This window comes from Pelodiscus sinensis, chromosome 16, assembly GCF_049634645.1.
Source record: "Pelodiscus sinensis isolate JC-2024 chromosome 16, ASM4963464v1, whole genome shotgun sequence".
Classification (NCBI taxonomy): domain Eukaryota; kingdom Metazoa; phylum Chordata; order Testudines; family Trionychidae; genus Pelodiscus; species Pelodiscus sinensis.
This window is the reverse complement of record NC_134726.1, coordinates 39,911,513-39,937,131: the sequence shown is the minus strand read 5'-3', so window position 1 is coordinate 39,937,131 and position 25,619 is coordinate 39,911,513. Positions and strand designations below refer to the sequence as shown.

General features: G+C 47.9%; 2 protein-coding genes across 3 annotated transcripts; one reads left to right on the top strand and one right to left on the bottom strand.

Annotated features, from left to right (window-relative positions):
• Window positions 1-948: 948 nt before the first annotated feature.
• On the bottom strand, window positions 949-11,255 carry EARS2 (glutamyl-tRNA synthetase 2, mitochondrial). Its single transcript, XM_075899939.1, has 9 exons — window positions 11,076-11,255; window positions 9,063-9,218; window positions 7,708-7,897; window positions 6,860-7,332; window positions 5,426-5,534; window positions 4,725-4,878; window positions 3,649-3,779; window positions 3,087-3,222; window positions 949-1,923 (listed from the first exon to the last, which is right to left on the bottom strand). The coding sequence occupies exons 1-9, from the start codon at window positions 11,218-11,220 to the stop codon at window positions 1,840-1,842; spliced, it is 1,578 nt and encodes a 525-aa protein (XP_075756054.1). The 5' UTR covers window positions 11,221-11,255; the 3' UTR covers window positions 949-1,839.
• A 177-nt stretch (window positions 11,256-11,432) lies between these two features.
• Window positions 11,433-25,509, top strand: UBFD1 (ubiquitin family domain containing 1). Of its 2 annotated transcripts, none has more exons than XM_075899941.1 (7): window positions 11,433-11,563; window positions 12,075-12,326; window positions 12,405-12,613; window positions 14,888-14,953; window positions 15,123-15,228; window positions 18,943-19,025; window positions 20,487-25,509. In XM_075899941.1, exons 2-7 carry the CDS (start codon window positions 12,092-12,094, stop codon window positions 20,595-20,597), a joined length of 810 nt encoding a protein of 269 aa, XP_075756056.1. In that variant the 5' UTR covers window positions 11,433-11,563; window positions 12,075-12,091; the 3' UTR covers window positions 20,598-25,509. The 2 variants fall into 2 exon arrangements, with proteins under 2 accessions (XP_075756056.1, XP_075756055.1); XM_075899940.1 differs by lacking the exon at window positions 11,433-11,563 and adding an exon at window positions 11,812-11,957.
• The last annotated feature ends 110 nt before the right edge of the window (window positions 25,510-25,619 follow it).

The window sequence follows — 25,619 nt, the reverse complement described above, 5'->3', positions numbered from 1 at the left end:
GCACCCCCCTGCAGCGAGCCCTCCCGTCCCAGTACCCCCCTGCAGCGAGCCCCTCCGTCCCAGCACCCCCCTCCTGCAGCAAGCCCCCGTCCCAGCACCCCCCCTCCCCGCAGGGCCCAGGGCCAGGTGTCCCCCAGCAGGCACCCAGCAGCCCACTCCCCTTTGCAGAGCGGAGCCCAGGGCAGGTATGAAATGGGCAAGAAACACTCCCCCCCACCCCTTCAAGGCTTTGCCCCTTGCCCTGGGCAGTTGGGCGCCTGCAGCTCCCTTGCCTCCGGCCGAGGCGGGCCTCTCATATCTCCCCCAGCAGCAGACGGGCAGGTGCTGCTCAAGTGCAACATTTGGAAAGTAAGAGCCAGGACTCACAGGAGCTGGATGTCCCCAAGAAAGCACCTCCCACTAACAGCCCAGCAAGGCCGGGGAGAGCGCTACTATCCCCCCCCCCCCAACTGCTGCTGAACCAGACTCCCCAAAACCTTCTGCCCTCCCTACCCAGCCTCAAATTCACATGTAAATGTTTGGCAGGTCACATTTCAAACCCGGCACCACCGGAGCATCATGTGTGTACAGGGTGCACCTCCCTCACGGCTGTTCCTGGACCAGAGGATATGGGGGCTGGTAGCTCCATCAGCAGACGGGTGCCGAGCCAAAAGCAGAGCCAGCAGCAGAGAGGGGTGGCAGCCTGGGAGGCTAGTGACAGGGGGCCTCCCCGATCCGGTAAATTCCCTTATTCAGGACCAGTCAGGGCCCCAGGGTGCTGTACGAGGGAGGTCCAACCAGTATACTTTTATACACAAACACACTACGCATTCTCACTCTGATCACAATTCCCAACCCATCACTTATGGAAAACCTACTACATGTGAAACCAAACAGGGCCACTGTACAGTTCTTGAGCGACACGGCTACTTCCCCTACCTGAGAAGCACTCAAACTGCTGAGAAAAGCCCCAGTGAAACATTCACAGCTTTTTATTGTAAAAAGAGTTACACACCCACTTCACATTTAGACACAGCTGTACAGATGTGCAGGCTTCTCTCTCCTACGCTCATGAAGGGGTTTTGTGGGGAGGCAGGTAGGTGTCTCTGCAAGGAAAGGATCCAGCAGCCCAATTTCACGTGAAAATGAAAGTGCATTTGTCCAAAAAAAGAGGGTTTGCAAATTAAATTGCTTAGTAGAAATGACCAAATACACTGATATGCCAGCACAGCAACTGCTATTCGATTCTCTTTTGATGGCTCCAGTTCAAAACCAAAAACATCCGGGACTTTAAAAAGGAGAATAAAATACTCATGTGAAATGTGGGAGTTACCATGTTGGAAAGAAAGATATGGAAAGTGTACACTTCCCTCCACAACAGCCTGCCACCAACATGCACCCAATGCCAGACCTGCAAGGGCATTTTGTACAGCTGAGGGGATCACCCTTCGGTTGCCTATTTACATGTGACTTCTCTGCTAAGATTGCCAGCTGGGGGCGAATTGGCATCCACTGGGATGGTGTCTGGGTCACGTGGACACTGCTCCAGGAGGCGATCGCTGCGCTGCTGGCTTGCAGGAAATCAAGCAGCCATCAGAAGTAACCACTTTCAGTCCCTGCCACGCCAGGCTGGACTTGCGCATACAGTGAAGATGAAGACCTCTAGGTCCCACTGTGAACATAAGCCTGGTCCCACGAGAAGTAGACAACAAAGCAGATTTGAATCTGAACTCAACTGCATCCCCTAGATCCAGCTCCTCTAAAATACGGACCACAAAGATGAGACCAGGGTCCTGAGGGCTCGGAGTATCTGGAGGGGAGTGCGGTCTGCTGGGGTCATTCCTCCTGGGAAAGTTCTTGCTAGTTGGACAGAACCTTCCGAATCCGTTCACACACTTCTCTGGGTCCCAAGGAAACCATCATCTCAGCAACGCTGGGTCCATGCTGAAAACACACACAACAGACACTGCACAAGTGGAAGCCAGCACTCCGTTCCACTCACACTCATCCCAGCACTGTATCGGAAAGCCACTGACGTTCTCCCTTGGTAACATGCAGCAGGTACAACTCTGTATCCCTCTATACTGGAGAGGGCTGACTGAGGAGTTGTCAGTCACCTGCAATTAAAATAACCTGACGTTTCTAATACGAGACACTGGGTCTGTTTTCAGGGAAGAAAAATTCCCATCAGGCCAACTTCTCCACTGGGGTAGCACCTTCAAACTCAGAGGAGTTATGCCAAGAGAACTCGCCAAGAGAACTCGCCAAGAGAACTCATTTTGGACAGAAGGAGGAATTTACTGTTGGTTACATTATGAGCCGTGACGCACACAAGAACCCAACAGCTGACAATGCTCCTTACAAACCAGCCTGTGTCTTTCCAACCACAGGTTTGCAACTCTGGGGGGAGGGGTGGACTTGATGCCTCTAGTCACTCCTAGCATCACTCTCTGACAAGGAGCTTTCACATTAGCGCAGTCACTTACCATAACTGAGGAACACACACAAGATCCCCCTCCCTCCTCTCCACTGGCATCTAGCTAACTGGACATACCCCACTGCTTTTCCCCCGTTCCCAGACATTGGCTTTCTTAGTTCTAATTTAGGTTAAGCTTTTTATCACGCGTTTGGCAGGTTATCTTTAGTACAATGCAACTTGTTACTCTAGGCCACTTTGCCTAGAAACCATATTGCTTATGAATGTGTGCGCAATCTGCGGAATGTGTGAGATGTGAATGAGAAATACCCAAGGCAGTTTAGGCTCCGTGACCTTTTAAGGCAAAGAAACACCCTGCAGGCAGATAAATTAACTGAGAGGCAGCCAGAAAATCTCTCTCGGACAAGATGTAACATCACAGCAGAAACCTGGGACCGGCCCAGAGAAGCATAAAGCCTCCTGCAGGTCCGAAGGGCTCTCCCAAGGAACATCAGGGCGAGTCTCCAGGAAGCTGACGCCTGGCCAGCACGCCAACCACCAGCCAAGTCAAAAGTGATCCGGGTTTGCTCCTCAGCAGGCCTGAGGAAGTGCCACAAGATCTAGCACCCACAAGCCTGTGTCCTGTGACCAGGCTGTTAGATAGAAACAGCTCAACTCCTATGGCTGTTACCTGCTGCCCACTGAGGGCCAAGCGGAGGAGTTTCATCATGCTGCTGTACTTGGTCCCTCTCATCTGCTCCTCCAGGCCTCTCAGGTCTTCATTCAGCCCTTCTGTAGTCAGAGCACCCATCTGCCCTTCCATCAGCCTTTCAGAGAAGATGCTCTCAATCTAGTGGCACGTGGGGGAGAGGAATTCCCATCTGGGGCAGCCCCCTGCCTATGGGGAGCTGCTCCAGCCCCTCCCCCCATTAACCTTTCACATCCCTAGTGGATATTTACAAACAGTGCCCCCCACCCCCCCACGGGACAGCGTGGGAGAACGCGCAAAGCTGCGAGTTTGAACATTTAACAGACGGGGGAGAGGCTGCTCTTCGGGGCTGACCGGACGGGAGCACCAAGAGCGGACAAGAGAGGCCAGGGGGGCGAGGACCGAGTGTGACTGCGTTTGGCTTCTCAGCACGTGCCAACTGCAGCCCATTTTCTAGAGCGTGTCTGACGCCAGCACAGGCTGAGCAGTAAGACCAGCGAGAGGGGGCAGGCAGGAGAGAGCAGAGCAGGGAGGGGACGCTTACCCGATCACTCGCTTTCCTATCTCATCTGCTTCTGCTGAGACACTTTGCAGCTGCTCTCGGGACACGGACGGCTTGACCCATAAGTAAGAATACTCAGGCGCCACCAGGTTCTTCAGGCTGCTTATGTGACCCTGCGGGACGGAAGGGTGGACTGTCAGGGCCAGGCAGCCCATGGAGAGCAGAGACAGTCTCAGGGACAGGGTGGCAAAGGGGTCATTCCCCACTGCCCTGGCGCTCACCAGGCAGAATGCAGGTGCTCGGCTTGCGGGGCATTTTACACCCACTTCCCACTGGCGTGCAAGCGCTGGGCTACCCCGAGTGAGGGCTACCAGCCTGAGCAACAGGCCAGCAGGCAAGCCGAGTCAGAGCCGGACCTGCAATTGGCTTCCCACACTGACTCATGGGGGGCAGAAGCAGGAAGTCACATGAGTAATTTTGTATCTGCTGCCATCGTGAAACCACATCGTCAAGGCGTTTCCTGCCTTTCTAAAGCAAGAGCGTGCAGTGACCCCCAACCGGCAGCGACCTCGTGGAGCGGAGCATAGGCCCCAAGAAACCCTGCGGCCTCGACCCGTAGCTTCAGGCAGGGCCACCATCTCCCCTTCTCGCCACCTCCTTTGAGATCCGGGCTCTGAAGGACAGAACCCTCGATTCCACCACAAAGTACCACACTGGCTCTCTCCCTTTAGCCCAGAAGAGGCAGAAGGCAGACGAGCTTCCAGCTGCCCAGCAGCCAGCCCCGGAGACAGCCAGCCTCCTGGGGCGAGAGAAGGCCCGTTCAGTCCTTGGTCTCTCTGCTGAGGCCATGGTGGGTCTGGTGATGCAAACGGCTGCTCACAAGCCCAGCACGGGCAGACACGCAGGTCTGCAGAGGCAGAGGAGATGCCTGGAGCGTCCTTGCTGACTCCACAGCTCAGCGTCTGGGCACAAAGCAGGCCTACGGGGACCTCCCATGGCACGAGGCCTCGGAGCGTCAGAGCATTTCCCAGAACCCAGCTGGGCTACCCGCAGAGCCTCTGCCCTCCCCACATGCTACTCCTCTGCCCCAGGCACCGGCACAGGCACCGGTGTCGTACCTTTCTCAGCAGGAGGACTCGCTCCACGTAGCCCTTCTCTAGAACCGCTCTGTCCACCAGCCGGTCGCCAAAGGCCTGCTCCACCCGCCTCTGCAGCTCCGTCACCAGCTGGCCTCGCAGCCGCTCATCTCCAACCTGCCGGAGCAGGTGAATCCTGCACAGGAGACCGAACCATCCCAGTGGCGTGGCCCTTGCTGGCTTCAGCACAGCCTAGCAGAGCCATTCAGAAATCCACCCGACAGTGCGGGTCACTAGCTCTCCGGGCGGGGCGCTTCCCGGAACTACACCATTAACCAGGATGATTTCTGAAAAGCCATTTCTCACCCACACTTAAGTCCTTGTATTCTCGCAACGTGGCCCGTCTGGCGAGGCTCTGCTCCAGAGCCACCACCTGAGCTCCTGGCGCACACAGGCTCAATCCCCCCATTTGTATCCATTTGCAGAAGGGCGGATTTCAGGGCTGGGCCCTGTCAGTGAAAGAGGCAGGGAGCAATGGTGCAGGGGGCAAGATGCTGCCGTGGAGCTGCTGGAAAACGGTTTGCTTTACGGCAGAGAGGGGGGAACGCAACAATGGAGAGTCCAGAGGAGCAGCCACGATGGGGCCAGCAGGCGGCCAGAGTCAGGCGGTAAATCTAAGCCCCTGCTGGGGGATTTGTAGGGCTGGTTGGAGAGGAATAAGGGGCTGCTGCCAGTTCTCATACCTGTTGAATTCTGGGAGCTTGTCAAGATCCAGCAGGGCTGAGTGGGTGGTGATTCTGCCCACATCAAACTCCGAGATGAGCTCCTCCAGCGTCCTGCCCATCTGATTCCCTGAAAAATAACCCACCAGTGGCCTCAGGCATTCGCTCCCACGGAGATCTAGTATCACGGCTGTCAGTGCGGCCCAGGACAGAGTGACACGGGAGGGTCCCTCCCCCCCTGCTCGGTACCAGGGGACATGCTTACCCGAAAGGTAATGGCAGGCGTTTGGGCCGGGCCAGCCTCAGCCCGAGGACAGACTCCCCCACGTTTTCTACCATGCCCCAGCGACAGGCAGCGCCCTGGGAGTTCCTGCTGGCACCAATGGCTGACACTGAATGAAGCGTTTGAGAAGTGTCCTAACCTAACCTGGAATTTCCCCTTAACTCTGCCCCTGCCCATGCAGCAGTTGGCCAGGCAGCACCAGGGCAGGTACAGAGCCATTTCACGGCAGCACGGACCCGTTACAGCAGCCGAGGGGAACACACTGAATCAGAATGATCCTGTGCCCTCTAGGCACCAGCCAGTGTGGAGAGGCCCATGGGCTGCGTGGACCCAGGGACTTGTCCCTCTGGCTTTCTGCCTCTCTGCATAAAGAGAAATCCTCCCCATGGCCCAACAAGCGGCACACGTCTCGGGGCAGAACGTTTCATCCCTGGGAAGGGTTAACTCACAGGGGGGGTTCCGAGCCCAACGTCTCAGCAGGACCACGACGGTTTACGAGACCTGCGGAGAGTTGGGGAGGGAGCGACTGGCCCAGCTTCCCATGCACTCACAGGTTAAACAGGCGGGGAAAATCTTTAGCGTGCGTTTTAACTGCAAAGCTGGGACGGGACGACAGGGGAGGGATCACGTGAGGATTCCTGCTCTGTTCCCTCCCTCTGGGGCCCCTGCCGTTGGCCACTGTGGGCCGACCGGACCCTGGGCTGGATGGGCCTTTGGTCTAACTCCGTCTGGCTGTTCTGATGTTCTCAGTCAGAGAGCAGACGTGCCTCCAACAGTCCCCAGGGGAGCGCGGCCCTTGCTACACCTGCATCCAGCTCTTTCCATTTGACAGCAAAGCTGGTGCTGAACAGACAGAGCTGGGGACTGAAAACCTCTCCTGATGGAGATGCTCTGACATAGGCAGCAGGGTGGACTTTCCCCTGGCCATCCCCCATGCTCAGGAGGGCCCCTCCCGGATGTAGGAGGGGGTTTGGGTTAATCTCCCTGATCCATTCCCTCTTTGCTGAGCCGGTCGCTGGGGGGTCACTAAGCTCAGGACCTCACCCCGCCAAGGGGCTTACAAAGCTCCTCAATAGCTGCACCATTCACTCCAACTCTTTCCACGCGCAGCAAACGTGTCAAGTAGCCAGACCTCGGGGCCGCTCCCCGTGCGTCAGGCCTGCCCCCCGTACCTGCAAATCCAGAGCCACAGTTGGTGATGATGTCCAGCAGGGCTTCCGGCAAGCAGCCGTCTTGAACAAAATGCCCCAGGAAAACGTCTCCCTGCCGTTTGGACAGTTTACTGCCATCCTTGTTCAGGAGCAGGGGAAGGTGGCCGAACCGCGGCGGGTCCCAGCCAAAGGCTCTGTAGAGAAGAAGGTGCTTGGATGTGGAAGTGAGCCACTCGGTCCCACGCAGAACGTGACTGATTCCCATGTGATGGTCATCCACCACGCTGGCCAGGTGATACGTGGGGAAGTCGTCCCCTTTTAGGATCACCGGGTCCCCTTCCACAGCAGCCACTTCGTGCTTGCTCCACCCATAGACCAGATCATGAAAGGGCTCGGCACCTTCCTTCAGCTGGAAACGGACCACGTAGTCAGAGCCCTGCGACAGCTTCTCAGCCACTTGCCTGGGGCTCAGGTGGCGGCACCTGTTGTCATAGCTGTGGGGAGAGGCGAGCAGGGGCAAACGTTCAGCTTTTCCCATTCTAGTCTGAGCCCCAGTCCTAAGCTCAGCTCGGGCAGCGAGGCTCCCAGGGCCGGGTCGAGCCACGTCAGCTGCGTGGGGATGATTCCTGTCCACTTTCCCGCCTCACGGGAAGGGTGGGGGGCTGGGAGGCTTGATCAGCTAGCACGCGTAATGCTCCTTAGCGACAGTACGGGGTAAAGACATGATAAGCAGAGAGGCTTAGTTGGGCTAGAACCCAGAACTCTCCTCAACAACAAACATGTTTGGCGCTAAAGTGCCCCTGTGGCTAGGCAGGTGGTGCCTCAGAGCCAGAGTCCCCTTCACGCACAGTCCACAGGCAGCCCCCTACCGTGGTGTCTGTCGATTCCGTAGCGCTTCCTTCTTCAGCAGTTCCAGGCGCCGAGGGGTGCAAAAGCAGCGGTAGGCAGCGCCGCGCTCCAGAAGCGCCTCGCTGGCTTTCTTGTACAGCTCAAGTCTGCATGACTGCTGGTAGGGCCCGACCGGGCCTCCCTCGCGGGGGCTTTCATCAGGTGGGATTCCTGGAAAGCAGAGTTATGGGCCAAGGGGACAGCGCGTTCAGCAGGGGTCAGACGGCAGCAGTTCACAGTGAATCTACAGAGCGCTCTGCTCATGTGCAGCATGGGACTCTACAAGGCAAGCTAGGGAGGAATCTTCCAATGAAATCAATAGTGTTAGAGTCTCTTTCAGGTCTCCAGCCACCGGCAGGCGAGACCATCACAAACTGGCAAACACTTGAGCAGATCTAATACATTTCACGCAGCATGGGGGGGGGGGGGGGGGGATTATGTGTCTGTGCATGCGCACACCTTCCTGGGGTAAAGTTACACTCTCTTCACAGACATGCAGCTGAGATTTCAGAGCCCATTATTTTATCAACTGAAAAGTTATTTGATTGCCAGGGTACTTGGCATTTGGAGTAACACCATCCTCCCAAGCTCTCCCCAATAATGTAACTGCTTTAACATTCATCCAAACACAGGGAGAGGCAAAGGACGGACTGGAGCGCTCACAGATGTCTGAATCTTTTAAGACATGTCCCACACCTCAGACACAGAATCCTAGAACACTAGGACTGGAAGGGACCTCGAGGGGTCATCAAGTCCAGTCCCCTGCCCTCACACCAGGACCCAGCACTGCCTACATCATCCCTGCTAAAAAGTCTATTCAACTCTTTCTTCGCAAATTACATGCACACAATTTATGAACTCATGCTGAGTTCTCTCCATTCCAGCTCCTGCCCTTTTCTCCAACCTCCCATGATTCCAAATAGACTAACTGGAAAGAAATGCATCCCTACCAAAACGCCTGGGCTCCTCTGCACAGGAAAACCAAAAAACACTCACCTGCTCATTAGGATCCTTCTGGCTCCTAGCCTGTTACAGTAACCACTAGACCAGTGGTCCCTAATGCGGTGCCCGTGGGCGTCATGGCGCCCACCAGGGCATTTATGCGCGCCCACCGAGTGATCAGAGCCGGCTGAAGCCATTCTTGCGTCCCAGGCGCACGGCGCGTGCGCAACCCTGCCCTCGGGTGCGCGGCAGCCCCAAAAGGTTGGGGACCACTGCACTAGGAACAATGCTGACGGAACCTTGCATTTCAGTGAGATTCATTTAACAGCTGTCTCATCACGGGTGTAGGTCGTTTCAGTAATTAAGAAGTGAACTGTACAGATTTGGAAGTTACCTGCCCAATTCAGCATATCCTCTATTCCTTCTGCAGCGCCAGCCACCACACGACTTTGATCCGTATCTTCCACTCTCAAGATAAAAGCCCCTTGGTGTTTTCTGGCAAAAATGTAGTTGTACAAAGCAGTACGAAGGCCGCCCAAGTGCAAAAAGCCTGGGATAGAAGAGCAAAAGTAGAGCAAGTCAGGCCAAATAAAATCCACTCAACAGAAGAGATTTTTCATAGGAGCTGTCAGCTATTGTTTGTGATGGCACTGAGCAGATCACATTATTACATGTAAAAGTGAAAGGCGGGTCCGCAGTGAAATGCCATTTGGCCACACAGGCCATTAAAACGCTTCATTAAAGCTGAAGTGCTGAAGAAATGGTTTCCCCAGAACTGGTGCTGAACACAGTTTAAAGGACAGTGTCCCCTGGAGAAAGCCAGTCTCACAACCCTTCTGGAAGGTACGAGCAACCTTGGTCTTCCTCTCAAACAGTGAAGGGATCTCGTATTGAAAATGATCAGCAGTTGTTCATTTTCCTGCTACAGACAAGGCATCAGAGAGCAAACAGGCCAGCTAAGGGCCATCACCAATGGTATCGCGGGTGGGTTGTGTAATCTCACACAAGCTTGCAGATTGCCAACGCTGCCCGAGCGTTTGCCTGTTTGTACTGATCCCGCCAGCTAGGAGTGATGCCACAAAGCACAGCTTCTAGTAACAACTGAAGGAAACTGTCCTTTATCTTTCTTTGGGACACTGTACACTGGGGCAGAACACTGCAAGTTCTGCTCCTGGCCTGACATACAACATTCCCATAGGCAGTTTAATAGATGCAACTGGTTGCAAAGTGTGATGAGACAGATCTAGGGAGGGTGTCTCAGCGTGGATATAAAAGGCAGATTTTTAAAAGGTATTTAAAAGGTTTTGGGAGCCTTCCCCGCTGGAAGGATGTAAATGTCAGGCATCACCTCTAGCAGAGATGCTTTTATGAATGTTTAATTTCAGTTGAGTTTCCCCTGCAACCCACATTTAACAAGCCCTTGGTGCAAGCTAGCAAAAGAGAACCTGAAAACAAACAAACAAACAAACAAAAATCAACAAACACTGGTATATTTTCACAGGAAGACAGTAAGGATTTTAGAGTGTAACTGAGTAACCATTTAACTGAGACGCTGATGCTTATCGGTTAATAGTGTCGGTTACACTCAGACTCCCCTCCCCTGGGGAGCCAGGTGGGCAAGAGCTGCCCATCCTGCTCCCAGGGAAGAGCTTCACCCAGGGCTCTGCAGGATAAAGCTTATTTAAACTTTATCCTGCAGAGCCAGCAGCACGTAACCAAGTAACCGCTGAGATTTTCAGCAGTTACAGTCACCTGCTTAACCAAATGTTAACATCCCTGGCAGACAGCGGTGTCTAGTACTGAGCATACAGGACTAGCCCTTTTAGGCCCTGATATTACAAAACACTCACCCTCAAGAAACACTCAAGCCCGTGGGGCTCTGCACAGGCTAAGGGGCCCAAGCGGACAGGACAGTTTGCCAGATTGTGTTCTTAGTTATTTTTAAGGCACCTATTTCTGTGACACAGAAACATCAGCTGGCAGCTGGAGTTCCATGCTCAGCTCCGCCTCAGGCCTGTTTAAACCACGGGAGAAACAAAAGACAGGACTATGTAGCACTTTAAAGACTAACAAGATGGTTTATTAGATGATGAGCTTTAATAAACCATCTTGTTAGTCTTTAAAGTGCTACATAGCCCTGTCTTTTGTTTCAGCTACCCCAGACTAACACGGCTGCATTTCTATCACTGATCTGCACGGGGACACTTTCAAATCAATGTTTGTGGCCTACCCGTATTGTAGCTTAAACGGACAGTGCCCCAACCCCGGAGCGCGCAGACCTGAACAAGCCACAGACCCGTCTGCAGGGCTTTGACGAAACGAGGGAGATTCCCTCCAGCAAGCAGGCAAAGCCCCCCCGCCCCGCCAGCGAGCCCCGCACAGGGAACGCCACGCCGGGGCCCGTTACCTGTGGGGCTGGGCGCGAACCGCACCCTCACCCTGGCGCCGCGGGGCCCGGCCCCCGCCGGGGACGACACCCCGGGCCCCCGCGCACGCAGCCCCCCAGGGGCAGCCCGCAGAAGCGGCCCCAGGCCGCGCAGCGCAGGCACCATGGAGGACCCGCCCGTTCCGCCACGTGGAGCGACACACGCACGTGGGCGCGGAGAGGCGCATCCGGGTTCGCAGCCAGCCAATCCGCTGCGCCCCCGGCAGGGGGCGGGGCGCCCCTTAAAGGCGCAGGGTCGCTCCCTTGTACCCGTGTGTCTGCACCGGCCCCGCCCCCGGAATTACTCCGCCGGGGCCAATAACCGGGGGGGGGGGGGGTCTCGGACTGGAGAAGCGGCCCCGCCCCCCTCACACACTGATGGGTCCCACGTGCAGTCGGGCGCGACGCCCGGGCCCGGCCCCAGGGAGCAGGTGCGGCCGCTCCAGGGGGAGCCCGACGCCGCCCGGCTGGTGAGCAGGGACCCGCCAGCGGGCTAGTGTGTCCCCGGGTGGTGCACCTCCGCGCGCGCCTCGGTGCACGGAGCGCAATTATTCCGCACATGGGGCGGGAACCCCCGAGGGCACGTTGGGGCCGCGCCACGCCGGGAGCGGCTGGCCCAGCCCGTGGGCAGCGCGGCGCTCTCGCCTGGCCCCGCAGGCGGGGGCGGGCTACGGGGGCCGGCAGGGGCCAATCTCGGGCCGGCGGGGGCGGGCTACGGGGGCCGGCAGGGGCCAATCCCGGGCCGGCGGGGGCGGGCTACGGGGGCCGGCGCGGGCCAATCCCAGCGCACGCGTTTCCCAGCACCCCCCGCGGGCGGATTGTACACAATCATCATGGCCGCCTCTGCCTCTGCCTCCCCTGATGGTGAGCGCGGGGCGCAGCCGGGCCGGGCGCGGGGCGGGGCTGCGGGGGAGGGGGGGGCCGCGCGTCCCCGGCCGGCCCCGGGTAACCGCCCGCCGGCCGGGCTGTTTGTCTCCTCAGACGTGTCCGAGCCCGGCATGGAGCGCGCGGCGCTGGGCGGCGGGGCCGGGGAGAGCCCTTCCCCCGCCGGGGGGGCCCCGCTGCCCGACGAGCCGGCCCCGCCGCAGGCCTCGGTCAGCAACGGCGGCGACTCCGAGCCCGCGCGGGAGCTGGTCGAGCTGAAGATCATCTGGAACAAGACCAAGTACGACGTGCGGTGCCCGCTGGACAGCACCGGGGCCGAGCTGAAAGAGCGGATCCACGCGCTCACAGGTAACGGGCCGCGGCCGGCGCCTCGCCCCCCCCGGGCCCGCCGCGGGGCTCACGCCGCTCTCGCCTTCTCGCTCTCAGGCCTGCCGCCCACCATGCAGAAAGTCATGTTCAAGGGACTTCTACCGGAGGAGAAGACGTTGCGGGAAATAAAAGTCACCAACGGTGCAAAGATAATGGTGGTTGGTTCCACGATCAATGATGTGCTAGCAGTCAATACTCCCAAAGATGCTGCGCAACAGGAGGTGAAAACGGAAGAAAATAAAAAAGAGCCCCTCTGTAGGCAAAAGGTAAGGGAGGTCTCCGTAACTTGGCATAGGAAATGTGGGCTTGTGTGGTTCTTGTGTACCCTTGGGTTCTAGTCCACTCGGCAGTAGTCTTTCTTACTTACCACCTGTGCTAGAAGATGGGACTAGCACAGATGAGTTCTAACAGTAGAACATATTAACATCTAGCCAATGATTTTTGCAAGATCAGTGCTGTGCTGGTGATGGAGCTCAGCAACTTAGTAAGACAAATGTTAGTAGCAAGAATGCACAAGAGACAGGCTCCATATTTCATGTTTAGTTTCTTCTTTTACGTCAGGTGAACAAAAATTGGTGACCGTCAAGTCACTAATGTGAAACAGCTCAATGATTTTAGTCCCGTTCCTAGAATTCTAGTTTTGGCACACAGTGGTTCTTTTTCAGGAGCTTCATCAGCACAGAGAACCCTGAACTCGTTTCATGTCTAAATGAACACATAAGCAAGGTCAGCTGCAGTGTAAAGAAGCATGCTGTCATGGTTGTACTATATCTGTGGTAGGGCTAAGTAGAAGGCTTTTAATTATAGTTTTCGCTCCCATCTCTTTCATCAGCAACAAATTCCATTGCAAGTTAATGATAGCTGTTGGTGTATAACTCTTTTATAAAATGTTCTTTTGCCTTTTTATACTCATCATTGTTCACACATACTGTAAATTTCATCATTATTCAAAGGTACTCAGCAAACTTGTCAGTTGCAAGCATATTTTTCCTTCCTACTCAGTGTCCTAATCCGGGGGTGTTGTTTTTTTGCAGTGTTACTGTATTAAATCTAGGGATTGTGCTTCTAACACTCATTGAACATAACACCTGATTATTACAATTGTCTTGCTAAGGGATAATTCTTCTGTGATATTAAACTGGTTCTTGGTGTCTGCACACATTAGAAAACTTTCTCCATTTTTGCATCATAAGAACAGCCATACTTGGTCAAACCAAAGGCTCCTGTAGTCCAGTATCCTGTGCACCCAGAGGGAATAAACAGAACAGGGAATCCTCAAGCGATCCCACCCGTCACCCATTCCCCAAGCTTCTGACAAACAGAGGATAGGGACACCAGCCCAGCCCAGTCTGGTTAACAGCCATTGATGGACTAATTCTCCATGAATTTATCTAGCTTTTTTTTTATTTGAATCCCCTGATAAAGTCCTGGCCTCTACTATATCTTTGACAAGGTTCCACAGGTTGACTGTGAGTTGCGTGAAGAAGTACTTCGTTTTGTTTCTTTTAAATCTGCCACCTATTAATTTAATTTGGTGACCCCTAGTTCTTATATTATGAGAACAAGTAAATAACTTTCCCTTATTCACTTTCTCCACACCAGTCATGATTTCATAGCTTTCTATCATATCCTCCCTTAGTCTCCTTTTTCTAAAATGAAAAGTCCCCGTCTTCTTAATCTGTCTTCATATTAGGGATTTGGAACAGCTGCCATCATTTTTGTTGTCCTTTTCTGAATTTTTTTCCCATGCTAAGATATCTTTTTGAGAGGAGGCAACCACATCTATACACCGTATTCGAGATGTGGGTGTACCATGGATTTAGAGGCAATAAACTTGTCTGTCTTATTCTCTATACCTTTTTAAATGATTTCTAACATTCTGTTTGCTTTTTTGACTGATGCTGCACATTCAGCGAATTCTCCACAATGACTCCAAGATCTCTCTCTTGAGTGGTAACAGCTAATTTAGGTCCCATCATTTTCTGTCCATAGTTGGGATTATATTTCCAATGTGTGTTATTTTGCATTTATCAACATTAAAATTCATTTGCCATTTTGTTGCCCAGTCATCTAGTTTTCTGAGATCCTTGTAAAGCTCTTCAGTCTGCTTTGGTCTTAACTATCTTGAGCAATTTATTATCATCTGCAAATTTTGCCACCTAACCGTTTACCCCTTTCTCCAGATCTTCTATGGGTTTTGTTTATCACAATATTTCTTTAGACACCCATTAAAAAAACAAACCTGTTAACACTTAAAACTAACCGTTTTCCATATGATAGATGTCTTTTATCCCATTTTTTAAATGCTACATAGAGCTATTGAAATTTGGACTTGTAAAGTTCTTATGTAACACTAAGTTCTAATCCTTGGGTTCTATTCCACTCTGAAATAGTATATTTCTCACTTACAATCAGTGCTAGAAGACGGGACCAACATTGATAAGTTCTAACGGTAGAACATATTTCAAAAAGTGGTTGGGAGTAAATTAAAAGCTTTGTATCACACTTCAGTGTAGTCTAATTTCTGGTTTTTGTTATAGCAACACAGGAAAGTATTGGATAAAGGAAAACCGGAAGATGTAATGCCTTCTGTTAAGGGTGCTCAGGTAAGTTAAATAACCACTTGGAACATTGTCCTGATCAGAAAAAATACTACCAGCCCATTGTTCATACTTCATGAGACTTTTTTCCAGCTTTGTTTCCCCCCCTGCTATCACAGCTTTTCTTGTGCATTCTAAGTCTTGCATTGTCACTCTTAGTATTGTGCATTTTTAGGAGCGCCTGCCAACAGTGCCCTTATCCGGCATGTACAACAAAACAGGGGGAAAAGTGAGGCTGACCTTTAAACTAGAGCAAGATCAGCTGTGGATAGGCACTAAAGGTAAGTAGCTAAGACTATTACATACCCCAGATATTGACTAGTTGTGTACAGATTAGACTCAAAGATCAGAAGGCACCATCATGATCATCTAGTCTGACCACCTGCACGTTGCAGGCCACAGAACCTCACCTACCCACTTCTGGAATAGACCCATAACTTCTGTCTCAGTTACCAAAGTCCTTAAATTAAAGTTTAAAGACTTCCAGTTATGATAGTTCAGACCTGCAAGTGACCCATCCAAGAAAGGGGGGGGGGGGGGGGGGGGGGACAGCGTCTCTGCCAATCGAGCCTGAGGGAATATTCTTTCCCTCCCCCAAATATGGCAGTCGATTAGAACTTGAGCACGTGCGCAAGATCCACCAGACAGACACTTAGGAAAGAATTCTCTGTAGCAACTCAGAGCCTTCCCCATCTAGCATCACGTCCCCAACCACTGGAGATATTTGCTGCTAGCAGTGGCAGATCGGGTACCTTGTTGGCAGTCCCATCATAAATGTGAGTTTCGGTCAAAAATAAACTTTATTAAAGGAATAGCTCCTGCTTTTTTATATTAATCTTTCCAAATCAAATGTTCACTCTGTTTCGTTCCCAGAAACGCTTTCTTCATGTGGCTGAATATTACAAAATATTTTACATATTTGTAATTGGAAAGCTTAAATACGGTCATTTACCGTAAGCCATAACTAAGGGTAAGATTTTTGCCATAGTTATTTTTAATAAAAGTAATGGACAGATTCCTGAAGCCTGTGACCTTATCTATGACTTTTTGCTAAAAATAAAGGGGGTTTGAGGGATGACAGCCAAAGCCCAGCTTGGAGGTGAAGGAGGTGGGGGGCCAGCATAGTAGCTCAGAGCTCTGGGGCTGGTGCCTGGGAGATCCGTGACCTCTGTGACATAATCTTATCCTTCGCCATTGCTCTCAATTGTGGATTATAATACTTAATATTAATAACATTTCTCTTCAGAGCACTTCATAAGCAGTTTAATCCCCACAGCGCTGGGAGACTCAGTGACTTGTCTAAAGCCACAGAGGGTCTCTGAGCTGGGATACTGCTAGGAATACTGTCACCGCTCTCATTAATTGTTCTAGGAACTCAAATACTCTGGATGACTCATTTCAGTGCTGTGTAATTGCAGTCTAGTTTAGAGATGACAGCATGTGCAGGGAATTCAGTGTACAGTCTTGAAGGCAGGCCAGCAGGAGCTGAAAGTGCTGTGGAGGTAGCAGTGCGCAGAGGACATTGCTGTCAAATAACCCCTTTCCTTTCAGGTAACGAAGAGAACCCATGCCTCGTTCCCTTAGCCAAAACAGGACGATGCTGCAAAGATGGGGGAGATGAATGGGGGGAACTTTTTGTCCGAGTAGAACCTTAACTGGATTATAATGTTGGCTTGGATGACAATTGCCTGCTGCAAGATGACTATTAATGCTTATGTTGAGCTTTGCAAACTTTACTTCCCATACAGTACTGATCTCCTTCCAGAGCCCAGCAGGAGATTAAGTGAATTCTGTGAGGGTATGTCTATACTGCACAGCTATTTCAGGATACCAGAGGTATCCTGAATTACTACCCCCATCTACACAAGATATTGAAATATTTTTTGAAATAACGGGTGCTCTGTTTTGCAAACCCGGTAAACCTCGTTGCACAAGGGATAAGGGATGTCTCGAAATAGCACCTTATTTTGAAATTTGGGGCTGTGTAGATGCGCCAGTTTTCAAAATAAGCTATTTCGAAATACTTTCGAAATAAGATACACAATCTGTGCAGTGCAAATTGCATGTCGTCTTTCGATTTTAGGGTGCTAAGTAGATGCACCCTGGGTCTGTGATGTCCAGAAGGTCAGACTAGATTACCATCATGGTCACTTATGGACTTGAAAAATATGAATTTGTGGCACCAATTCTGTACATTGACTCATTTTTGTTGGCTAAATGATTGATGAAGACACAGTTGTGTTACAGTATGAGCTGGGAGTTGGTACAGTCCATTCAGAGCTGCTGTCCATTTCATTACTGGCAGGTGTGTTCTTGGTGTTTGAATGATTCCCTCTTTCCCTCTAATACAAATTGTGAGGATCAATATTTCTAAACCACCTTTTGATCTAGGGCAGTGTTTCTCCACGGCTCCCCTTGGCAGGAAATGACAAACCAGAGCCAATGGGAGCCACAAGGCTCTGTGACTATGAAGCCTTTAGGTAAACAAACGGGCAGCTTTCTCAAAGTGGGCCCACTGCTCACCCTGAGAAACACTGATCTAAGGCAAGCAAATTCCCCTGACTGTGCCTCTTTTCTTTATCTGTAATGTAACACAGTAAATGATCATCCTTCCATCAATTAGATTGGACTTGGTCTGTGACTGTCATAGTGTCAGGGTAATAACTGCATTAAAATGAAGAATATTGGGTTTTCGTATTCTCTGTGGTGTAAAAATATTTGTGTGTGCTGTAGCACTTTCTTATGCTTCTTTTCCAAGCAGTTGCCACTTTCTGGATTGCACTTCAAAAGGTGTTCCTCATTTAAGGTGTGCCTAGCTTGGCTTCTATAAAAACAATGAGTAGTCCTGTGGCACCTTACTATATATTTTTGTTAGATTCTATCATAAGCTTGTGTGGGCAAAACCCAGTTTGAGCTTGGTTTTTATCTGTGTCCTGTTCTCAGCAAGATGAAATGAGTGTCAGACTGACATGGGTGATGGAAGTAGGAGTGAAAAGGAAAAATGTCAATTAAAAGTCTAACGGAGGAAGTGAGGACATATTTCATAGATAAAAAGCAATGGAAGAAATCCATTGTGAGTTTTATAGTATAGTAATTCCTCCTTGCCACAACCGACTACCTAATCTGTTGTTTTGTAATGTGATCATATTTTTTTCAATATCTCTTGTTTTTTCTCTCTTTTACACTCTCACTTTAATGTTTCCCTTCCTTTTTTTGTAGTACCTTTTTATAATAATTAAATGCAGACTTGTGCTGGAGACAGAACTAGATCTTGATAGAGAATTGTACACTTTTTCATACCTAAACTATACAGAAATTGGAAGGATGAAAAAAGGTATTTGTTTTCTACTGTTAGAACCTGATCCCACATACAGTTTTGTATGTGCCTAACTTTACAGTTGTGAGTCTTATCAGTTTTAATGGGACTGCTCACAGTAGTAAAGCTAAGCACGTACATAAGTGTTTGCAAGGTTAGGGTCGTATATTGGTTGTTGAAGAAAATGAGGTTGTGTGATATTTAGAGGAGCTACCTGGCACAATATGTGTATGTCTACACTTGCACCCTCTTTCGAGAGAGGGATGCAAATGAAGACATTCGAAATTGCAAATGAAGCTGGGGTTTAAATATCCCACTGTTAAGGAGGTTTACCAGTTATTTCGAGAGAAGGATTTTCTCTCAAAATAATCGCAACTTAACAGCGTCTGTTATTTCGAAATAGCGCCATAATGCGAATATGCAAATGAAGCGTGGGATATTTAAATCCCAGCTTCATTTGCAATTTCGAATGTCTTCATTTGCATCCCTCTCTCGAAAGAGGGTGCAAGTGTAGACATACCCTATGAGTCATCAGAATGTAGGTGGCAGAAACTGGAATTACATTGAATTGCTTGCATGCTGCTACCCCCTGCCTGTAGCCAGTCTGAAGTAGACATGTGGCACTGTAGCAAAGCACTGCTGATATATCAAACATTATTTTTAATCCATTTCAATGTAGAGAGAACAGAAAAAATACCCATGGGGTCCATTAAAAATGTGGTGAGTGAACCTATTGAAGGACATGAGGATTACCACATGATGGTAAGTGATTCCTTTGCTTCAGTAACAACAGATTAATCACTTGATGCTAATACACTGAAACAAGAGGTTTAAGTTAGAATAACTTAAAGGCTGACAGCCTTGAAGGTTTTACTTGCTTCAAGTCTGACCCTATGGTCTACTATTACAAAGTGAATATTCTGAACAATATAAGCTGAATGCTTGCCATGATTTTGGGATACTGGACTGTTTCCATACAAGCTTTCAAGGAATTTAAAATCCTATGGTTTGCAGTGACAATGCAGCTTCAGTCAGAAATGTTTGTACCATTATACTTGGGGATAGATGTTTCAGAAAAGTTAAATTTGTTTGGTGCATATTGGGTACTGAACTCTTCTGAAAACCTGCCCATCAGCCGATCTGATTGTATGCATATTTAATATTTGTTTTTCAGTTTCTTCCTTTGTAACAACACTTCTGTCCCTACTGTTGATGCCAGTAAGAATTCCACATCTTCAGCATTACTGTCCTCTAAAAAACTATGCCAGAGCACTTTTTAACTCAGTCAGAACTTAACTGACAGTTACAGTAGGAGGAAGTTAGTAGTCCTAGACTGAACTTCCACCCGATCATTTTCTCTTTGTGGTAAGGTTCCTTTGTCAGAGAAGAGTTTAGCTCTTGGTTGGTTGCTAATGGTGGTATTTCCCTGTATTAATTCCTGTTCCATTCATCTTCCCTATCTGCCTCAGTGGAGTAAAGAATTTTCTCACCCCCCACTTGAAAGTATTGAATTGAATCTCTGAAATGTTGGTATTGTGTTTAAGAAAGTCATATATATCAAGTGAGGGTAATGCTGATTCTGCTATGGGGCTTTTTAAAGTCCAAGAGTTCCTTTTTCCTCTCCGGCCCCTCCAGTTCAGGCTTTTTTTGGTAAAGAATATCCCGGTGACTAAACTTTGTAATGTTTAAATACGTTTCTTGGACAGAAATTCCACTTCTCTCTGTGGTAGGAAAATGCCTTGAGCAAAAACTTACTGTCTGCAAGAGGAAGCTGTTCCATGCCTTTTCCAAACGGTCCACTTGTGATCACTCAGGTGGAAAAAGCAGCCTCTTCACATTAGGGTATAAAACTATTCCTCAAACTGCAAGGAGAGAAGCTGTCGCCACTTTATACTTCTCTCTCCTGTTACATCAGTCAGAATAAGTGGATAACAGTATTTAACATTTAAATATACAAAATACTTGCTACAATTTCAACTGCTTCCATGTAGCCATGTTCCTCTGCCCTTTGTTGGCTTCTCAGCCCTATGCACTGAGCTGATTGGTTTACATTTTTTTTTAAGAGTTGTGCTGCAGAGTCTGCTCTAAGTACAAGGTAGGGGCATTTGGAGTAGGCAGTAGTTGCAGTAGATTAAATGATTTGGTCATTCAGATTGTCTGACCACCCCTGTTCTGTTTGTTTCCAGTCTGTAAATGCTACCTGTTGTCCTTTTAATTTTGCAGGCATTTCAACTGGGCCCTACAGAAGCATCTTACTACTGGGTCTACTGGGTACCTACTCAATATGTTGATGCAATCAAAGACACAGTACTGGGCAAATGGCAGTATTTTTGAAAGCACGCTCACCTCTGGCACAGGAGACTGACACAAAACTAAGGACACTGCTGGGAGAGGCCTCCAACATCCCTGGAACTTTATTAATAAAATATGATATAACGAGGCATTGACAGAAGCCAGAGGTGATGTTCTTTCACCATTAGTTTATTTTTAACTTAAAAATTTCAGCATCCCTTTTCTGCAGACAGCTTCAATCATATTTAAAGCAAATACAATGGAAATCAATAAATTGTACTTCATAAAACATGGTGTGTAATACACTTAAATCTGCTGAGAGTAGATCTTCCAATTTAGTTTTCAGAAGAAAATATTACATTGTATTGTTGAGGATTTTTTATGTGATTTGAACAAAAGACAGATATTTTCATAATTTTTCAGTTACAAACAGACTTAATTTAGTTATTTGGTTGTGATTGAGAGTTTGAAAACAGTTTTTTAAATTTTTAAACAGTATGCAAAATTGGGGTTTTGTAAGCCATATTATGCTGGCCCTTTTATTTCAGGTTCGACTTTTTAGTAGCAAATTTTTAACTTTTTTTTAACCCAAAGATGCCCTGTTCTTCTGTTTTTCTACCAGCAGCTCTGGGATGATGCTTGCAGTGTTGCATATTGGGAGCAGGAAGATACCACTGTAGACTTTCTGTAGCCAAGATGGCTTGGTGCTGCTTACTGTCCCATTTCATGCAATTTCAATCATTTTTTTGTTGTTGTTGCATATTTCTGCCCTTGTCTGTTTTATCCTACAGCAACAAAATGCTAACATTGACCTAGTTGCCTGAGTTAGTATTGATTTTTTTGTTTTGTTTTGTTTTTGTCTGAACTCTGCAAAGGACTCCTGAAGTGAGTGTGCTGCAGTTGTAATAAAGATGATGCTACAGGAAGTGAACCAAAGAGACTTCCTATTAATGTTTGGGATAAACTGGCCAAGATGCCCCTTTATTTGGATATTGCATAAATAGGGTAGAATATGTGATCGGAGTTTGAAAAATCCTACTAGTATAATTCAGTAAGTCTACAAAGTTTTGTACATGCACCCAACAACTGGCTCTCGTCTTTAAAAGGTAAAGATAGTAAGGCTACACTTCAGCTTTCCTCAAGTTTCCAACTAATTATTCTAGTTCTTTTACCCTAGTTTTTTCTGAAGTATTGTCCCTCATCTGTAGCTCATGACATTCTGCCTGTTCATTTAGCAGTTAAATTAAAGTGCCATTGATCTCAGGTTTTCTGAGTGGACCCTTTCAGTCCTGGAAAGGTTCACGCCCTTAATGGATTGTATTGCACAGCAAGGCTGAATCAGTCCTGCTATCCAATTAACCTGCATATAACAGATCACTGTTCCAATTTTTATCTCTTGGTTTTTTAAAACACTGTACACTTCTTAGTATTATTTGATATGTGTTTGTGAAATTGGAAGGGAAACATCCCTCTTTATCAAAGGCTAGATTTAACATATTCCTTGTTCATATTTCATTTTATTTGAAATAACCATGTTGAAACTCAGCAGATACAAACTTCTTTTATAAAGATAGAAGGGGAGGGGTCAGCTGTGGTGTGGGCTTTTTTTACTTCTTCAGATATGATTGTTGAAAGTCAATTTGCATTAAGGTTCTTTATTTGCCTGCAGACTACTGGTGGCAATATAATGTGGCTCTGGTTTGTCTTTCCAGTTTGAATATCCCTGCAGTATAAATTAGTGTCAAAGGTGTTCTATTCCCCTGTCTATAAGTTGGTCACATGCGTGTTACACTAGTAGCTTGAGAGACTTCCTTTATATATGAAAACCCATACTAATGTGTCTTGCCATATTAATACGTGCATTGTAACGGACTGTTCTGAAATAGTACAATGTGAGTTTCCTAGGACAACCTCTGAAAGCCCTTAGCAAGTGCATTCATTCTGGTAATAGAGTTGCTGTCGGTTTTATTACCTTTGAGCGAGATGTAAAACTTACATGCAGATATCATGCTTTTTATCTTCTGATGGCCAATTTTAGTATTAAGGCTAAAACTGCAGTATTTGAAAGAAAGTGCATTCCCCCTGCATTCTGTCCTGTCCTGCAATTTCTTCTAAACACTCCAGTGAACTCAGTGTTCATACTCAGTAATGTGGCTGAGCACACTGTACCACTAGTGCCTGTGCCGGGTAAAACAGATCACTGACATTTCAAAGGACACCGTTAGTGGAAAAAATTCTAGCTCTTGCATTACAAACATCTTATGTTATTACAAATGTAGAAAATAATTACATTCAAAGGAACTTTTCCCTGTTTATGTTCCTTATTTCCTTTTACCTTCATTTGATTTAAAACATGAAATTCATACCACTTTTGTTCACCCAATTTCAGTTTCAGATTCTAGGGGCGGTTGTTTGGGTTACAGCACGGGAAGGGGATCTGCGTCTAACCTGTTTTCATTGGTGGCTTGGGATTTCTTGGCTGTTCATTGCTTTGGGGTTTTATGAAAGTTTATTTGAATTTGAGAATAATCTGAAATACTAATATAAAAGTTGACAGTGCCCCTTATCTCAGTTCTATCTGGAGCAATGTGGAGCTTTGTGTGGTTAGCTACTCTCTGCAAAAGTAACCTAAGCTATATCTACACTAGCACTTTTGTTGATCAAATGTGTGTAAACATACTGAGCGATCAGTTACATCACAGAAGTGCTGGTGTGCACAGCACTAGATCAGCAGGAGACACGATCCACCTGACATGGTTACTGCCATTCGTTGGTGGTGGTTTAATTATGCCAACAGGAGTGCTTTCTCCCATTGGCAAAAAGTGGCTAGATGGGAGACCTTATAACAGCACAACTGTGCTGCTGCAAGGTGTCTTGTGTAGACATAACTTTAGTTAACTTTGTTCATAAACACCTAGGATACACAATAACTTCAGTGTATGTACTACAGTCTGCTGAGTCCAAGTCCAAATATCCCTGAATTCCCTTTATGTAACCATGGGCGATTCCTTGCTGGATCCAGGATATGAAAGAGTTACTCACCTTGTGCAGTAACATCTGTTCTTCGAGATGTGTGTCCCCATGGGTGCTCCACTCGAGGTACTGGACTCACCTCTGTGCCGGGACGAGTCCAGCACCTCGAGTAAAGCACCCCCGGGGACACCACTCGACGAAGAACCATTGATCCAAAGAGACCAAGGCGCGCACGAGCAGAGATGGGGTAAAGAGTATGTTGGCATACCCGTACGTAACACACACTTACTGCAAAATAAACATTAGAAATTAGATACATTTTATTTGTACTTCAATTGGCTGAATAAGATTATTAAAGATTATTTGTTTAAAGACCATAGGGAATTTGCCATCATTTTTAATTATCTTTATGAACTATACAGAAGTTGAATTTCTTCAGTTATTTTCATGTTAAACTCTTTAATAGGGCGTTCTTCTAATCCTAATTCTAAAAGAATATATTTCTCATTAGTACCCCATCATGAAGTAGCAGCATAGGTAACTTTTATGGTTACTGGCAAGCAGTGAAAGTATTTGGAATGCATATTTTTGGTGGGAATGAGGAAAGTATTTCCATGAGCACCAATCCTCGCTGTTTTTCAGGTGTCATCTGGCCAACATATCTGTATTAGCCATTCTAGGTGCCAGTGTTTCTTTGAAGTACATTAGCACCAACCCCTGTAAGTCAGGTGCCTCATTGAAGTTGAACATCTAGTCAATGCTACCAAAATAGGAGCATGCCCTTTTCTGTATTGCTTCTGATCTTTCCTCGCCTGGGATGTCTCCTTTATCTCCGCTTGTTTTGAATATAGTATCCACTCCGTAATTCTCAACATCTCGAGTGTAAGCATCTTACTGATGGTATTTGCATATCAGTACAATCCTATGCTTTTACATTTTTACTGGGCACAAGCATCAGCTGCACCAATTCTTATGCTCAGTCATTTTTGTATGAAGAATGTATAATACCTGTAAGTTTCCCACATTAATTTCAACCTTAAATTAAATCATGCAAGAGTAAGTATATCTCAAGGATAATGTATTACTAGTTAGGATAAGGGTTCTTTTGTGGTGGTTAGTTGGGCAAAGTCACAAGAGAAAAAGAAAAAGTGGTTCAGGAAAGGATTAGTTAAGAAACTGATAACATGCAATACCCTTGTAGCATATGCACAGATTGTATCCACCTTTCCATATGGTAAGGGCCAAAGATAGACAGTTCCTATTCAATACCATTTATATCAAAGGTGCCATATTTTGGTGGTGATTTCTTCCTTTTTCTCTTATCTGACTTCAACTGACCCTCAGAATAATCGGTGATGCAGCTATCAGGCCACTGGCCTGTTCTCCTCAGAGCACATGCTCAGAACTCTGTGATTCAGTTGGTTGGGGTGCCAACTCCATGCTGAAAGTTTTGCTTTCAAACTCTCCTTTCACTCTTGACTCCTCTCTCTCTCCTTTCCCAAGACATCTATTTAATTTGGAGATTCATAGTCCATACTTCCATTGCCAGTTCTGAGTTGACTTTTTTTATCATGTTTATTGTCAGGGTCACTTCATTGGAGGGAGGCTAGGATCGCTGTAGCAAGTCATATGTAGACCACATGGTCATTTTACCTTCCAGCAAAAAATGTGCTTTATGTGGCTCAAAGACGTTTACTATATTTTACCCATATTCTAGGTAATTCATTCTTTGGTTCTATATCTTTTTTTTTTTTAAGACCATGTTTAAGTTTTCACTGCAGAATTATTATAAAATGGAATATGTAAGTACCATAATTATGGTATTTTAAAATAATCTATTTCCTATTTTGGAGGAGGGGGAGATGACAAATATTTAGTCTTAGATTTGCACTGCTGGATTTTTTTAAGTGTAACCTTGACTGGTTATCCTATTGTTTTATTCTGTAAAATTAGTCTTATCTATTAAAGTTTGATAATTAAGCATGCTGTGTGTCAGTGATTTACATTCTACATACACTGTTTTCTATAGAAAATAATTCAAGAATAATCTGTTAGAGAACATCTTCATAGGTACCAACAACAGAAGGGGGC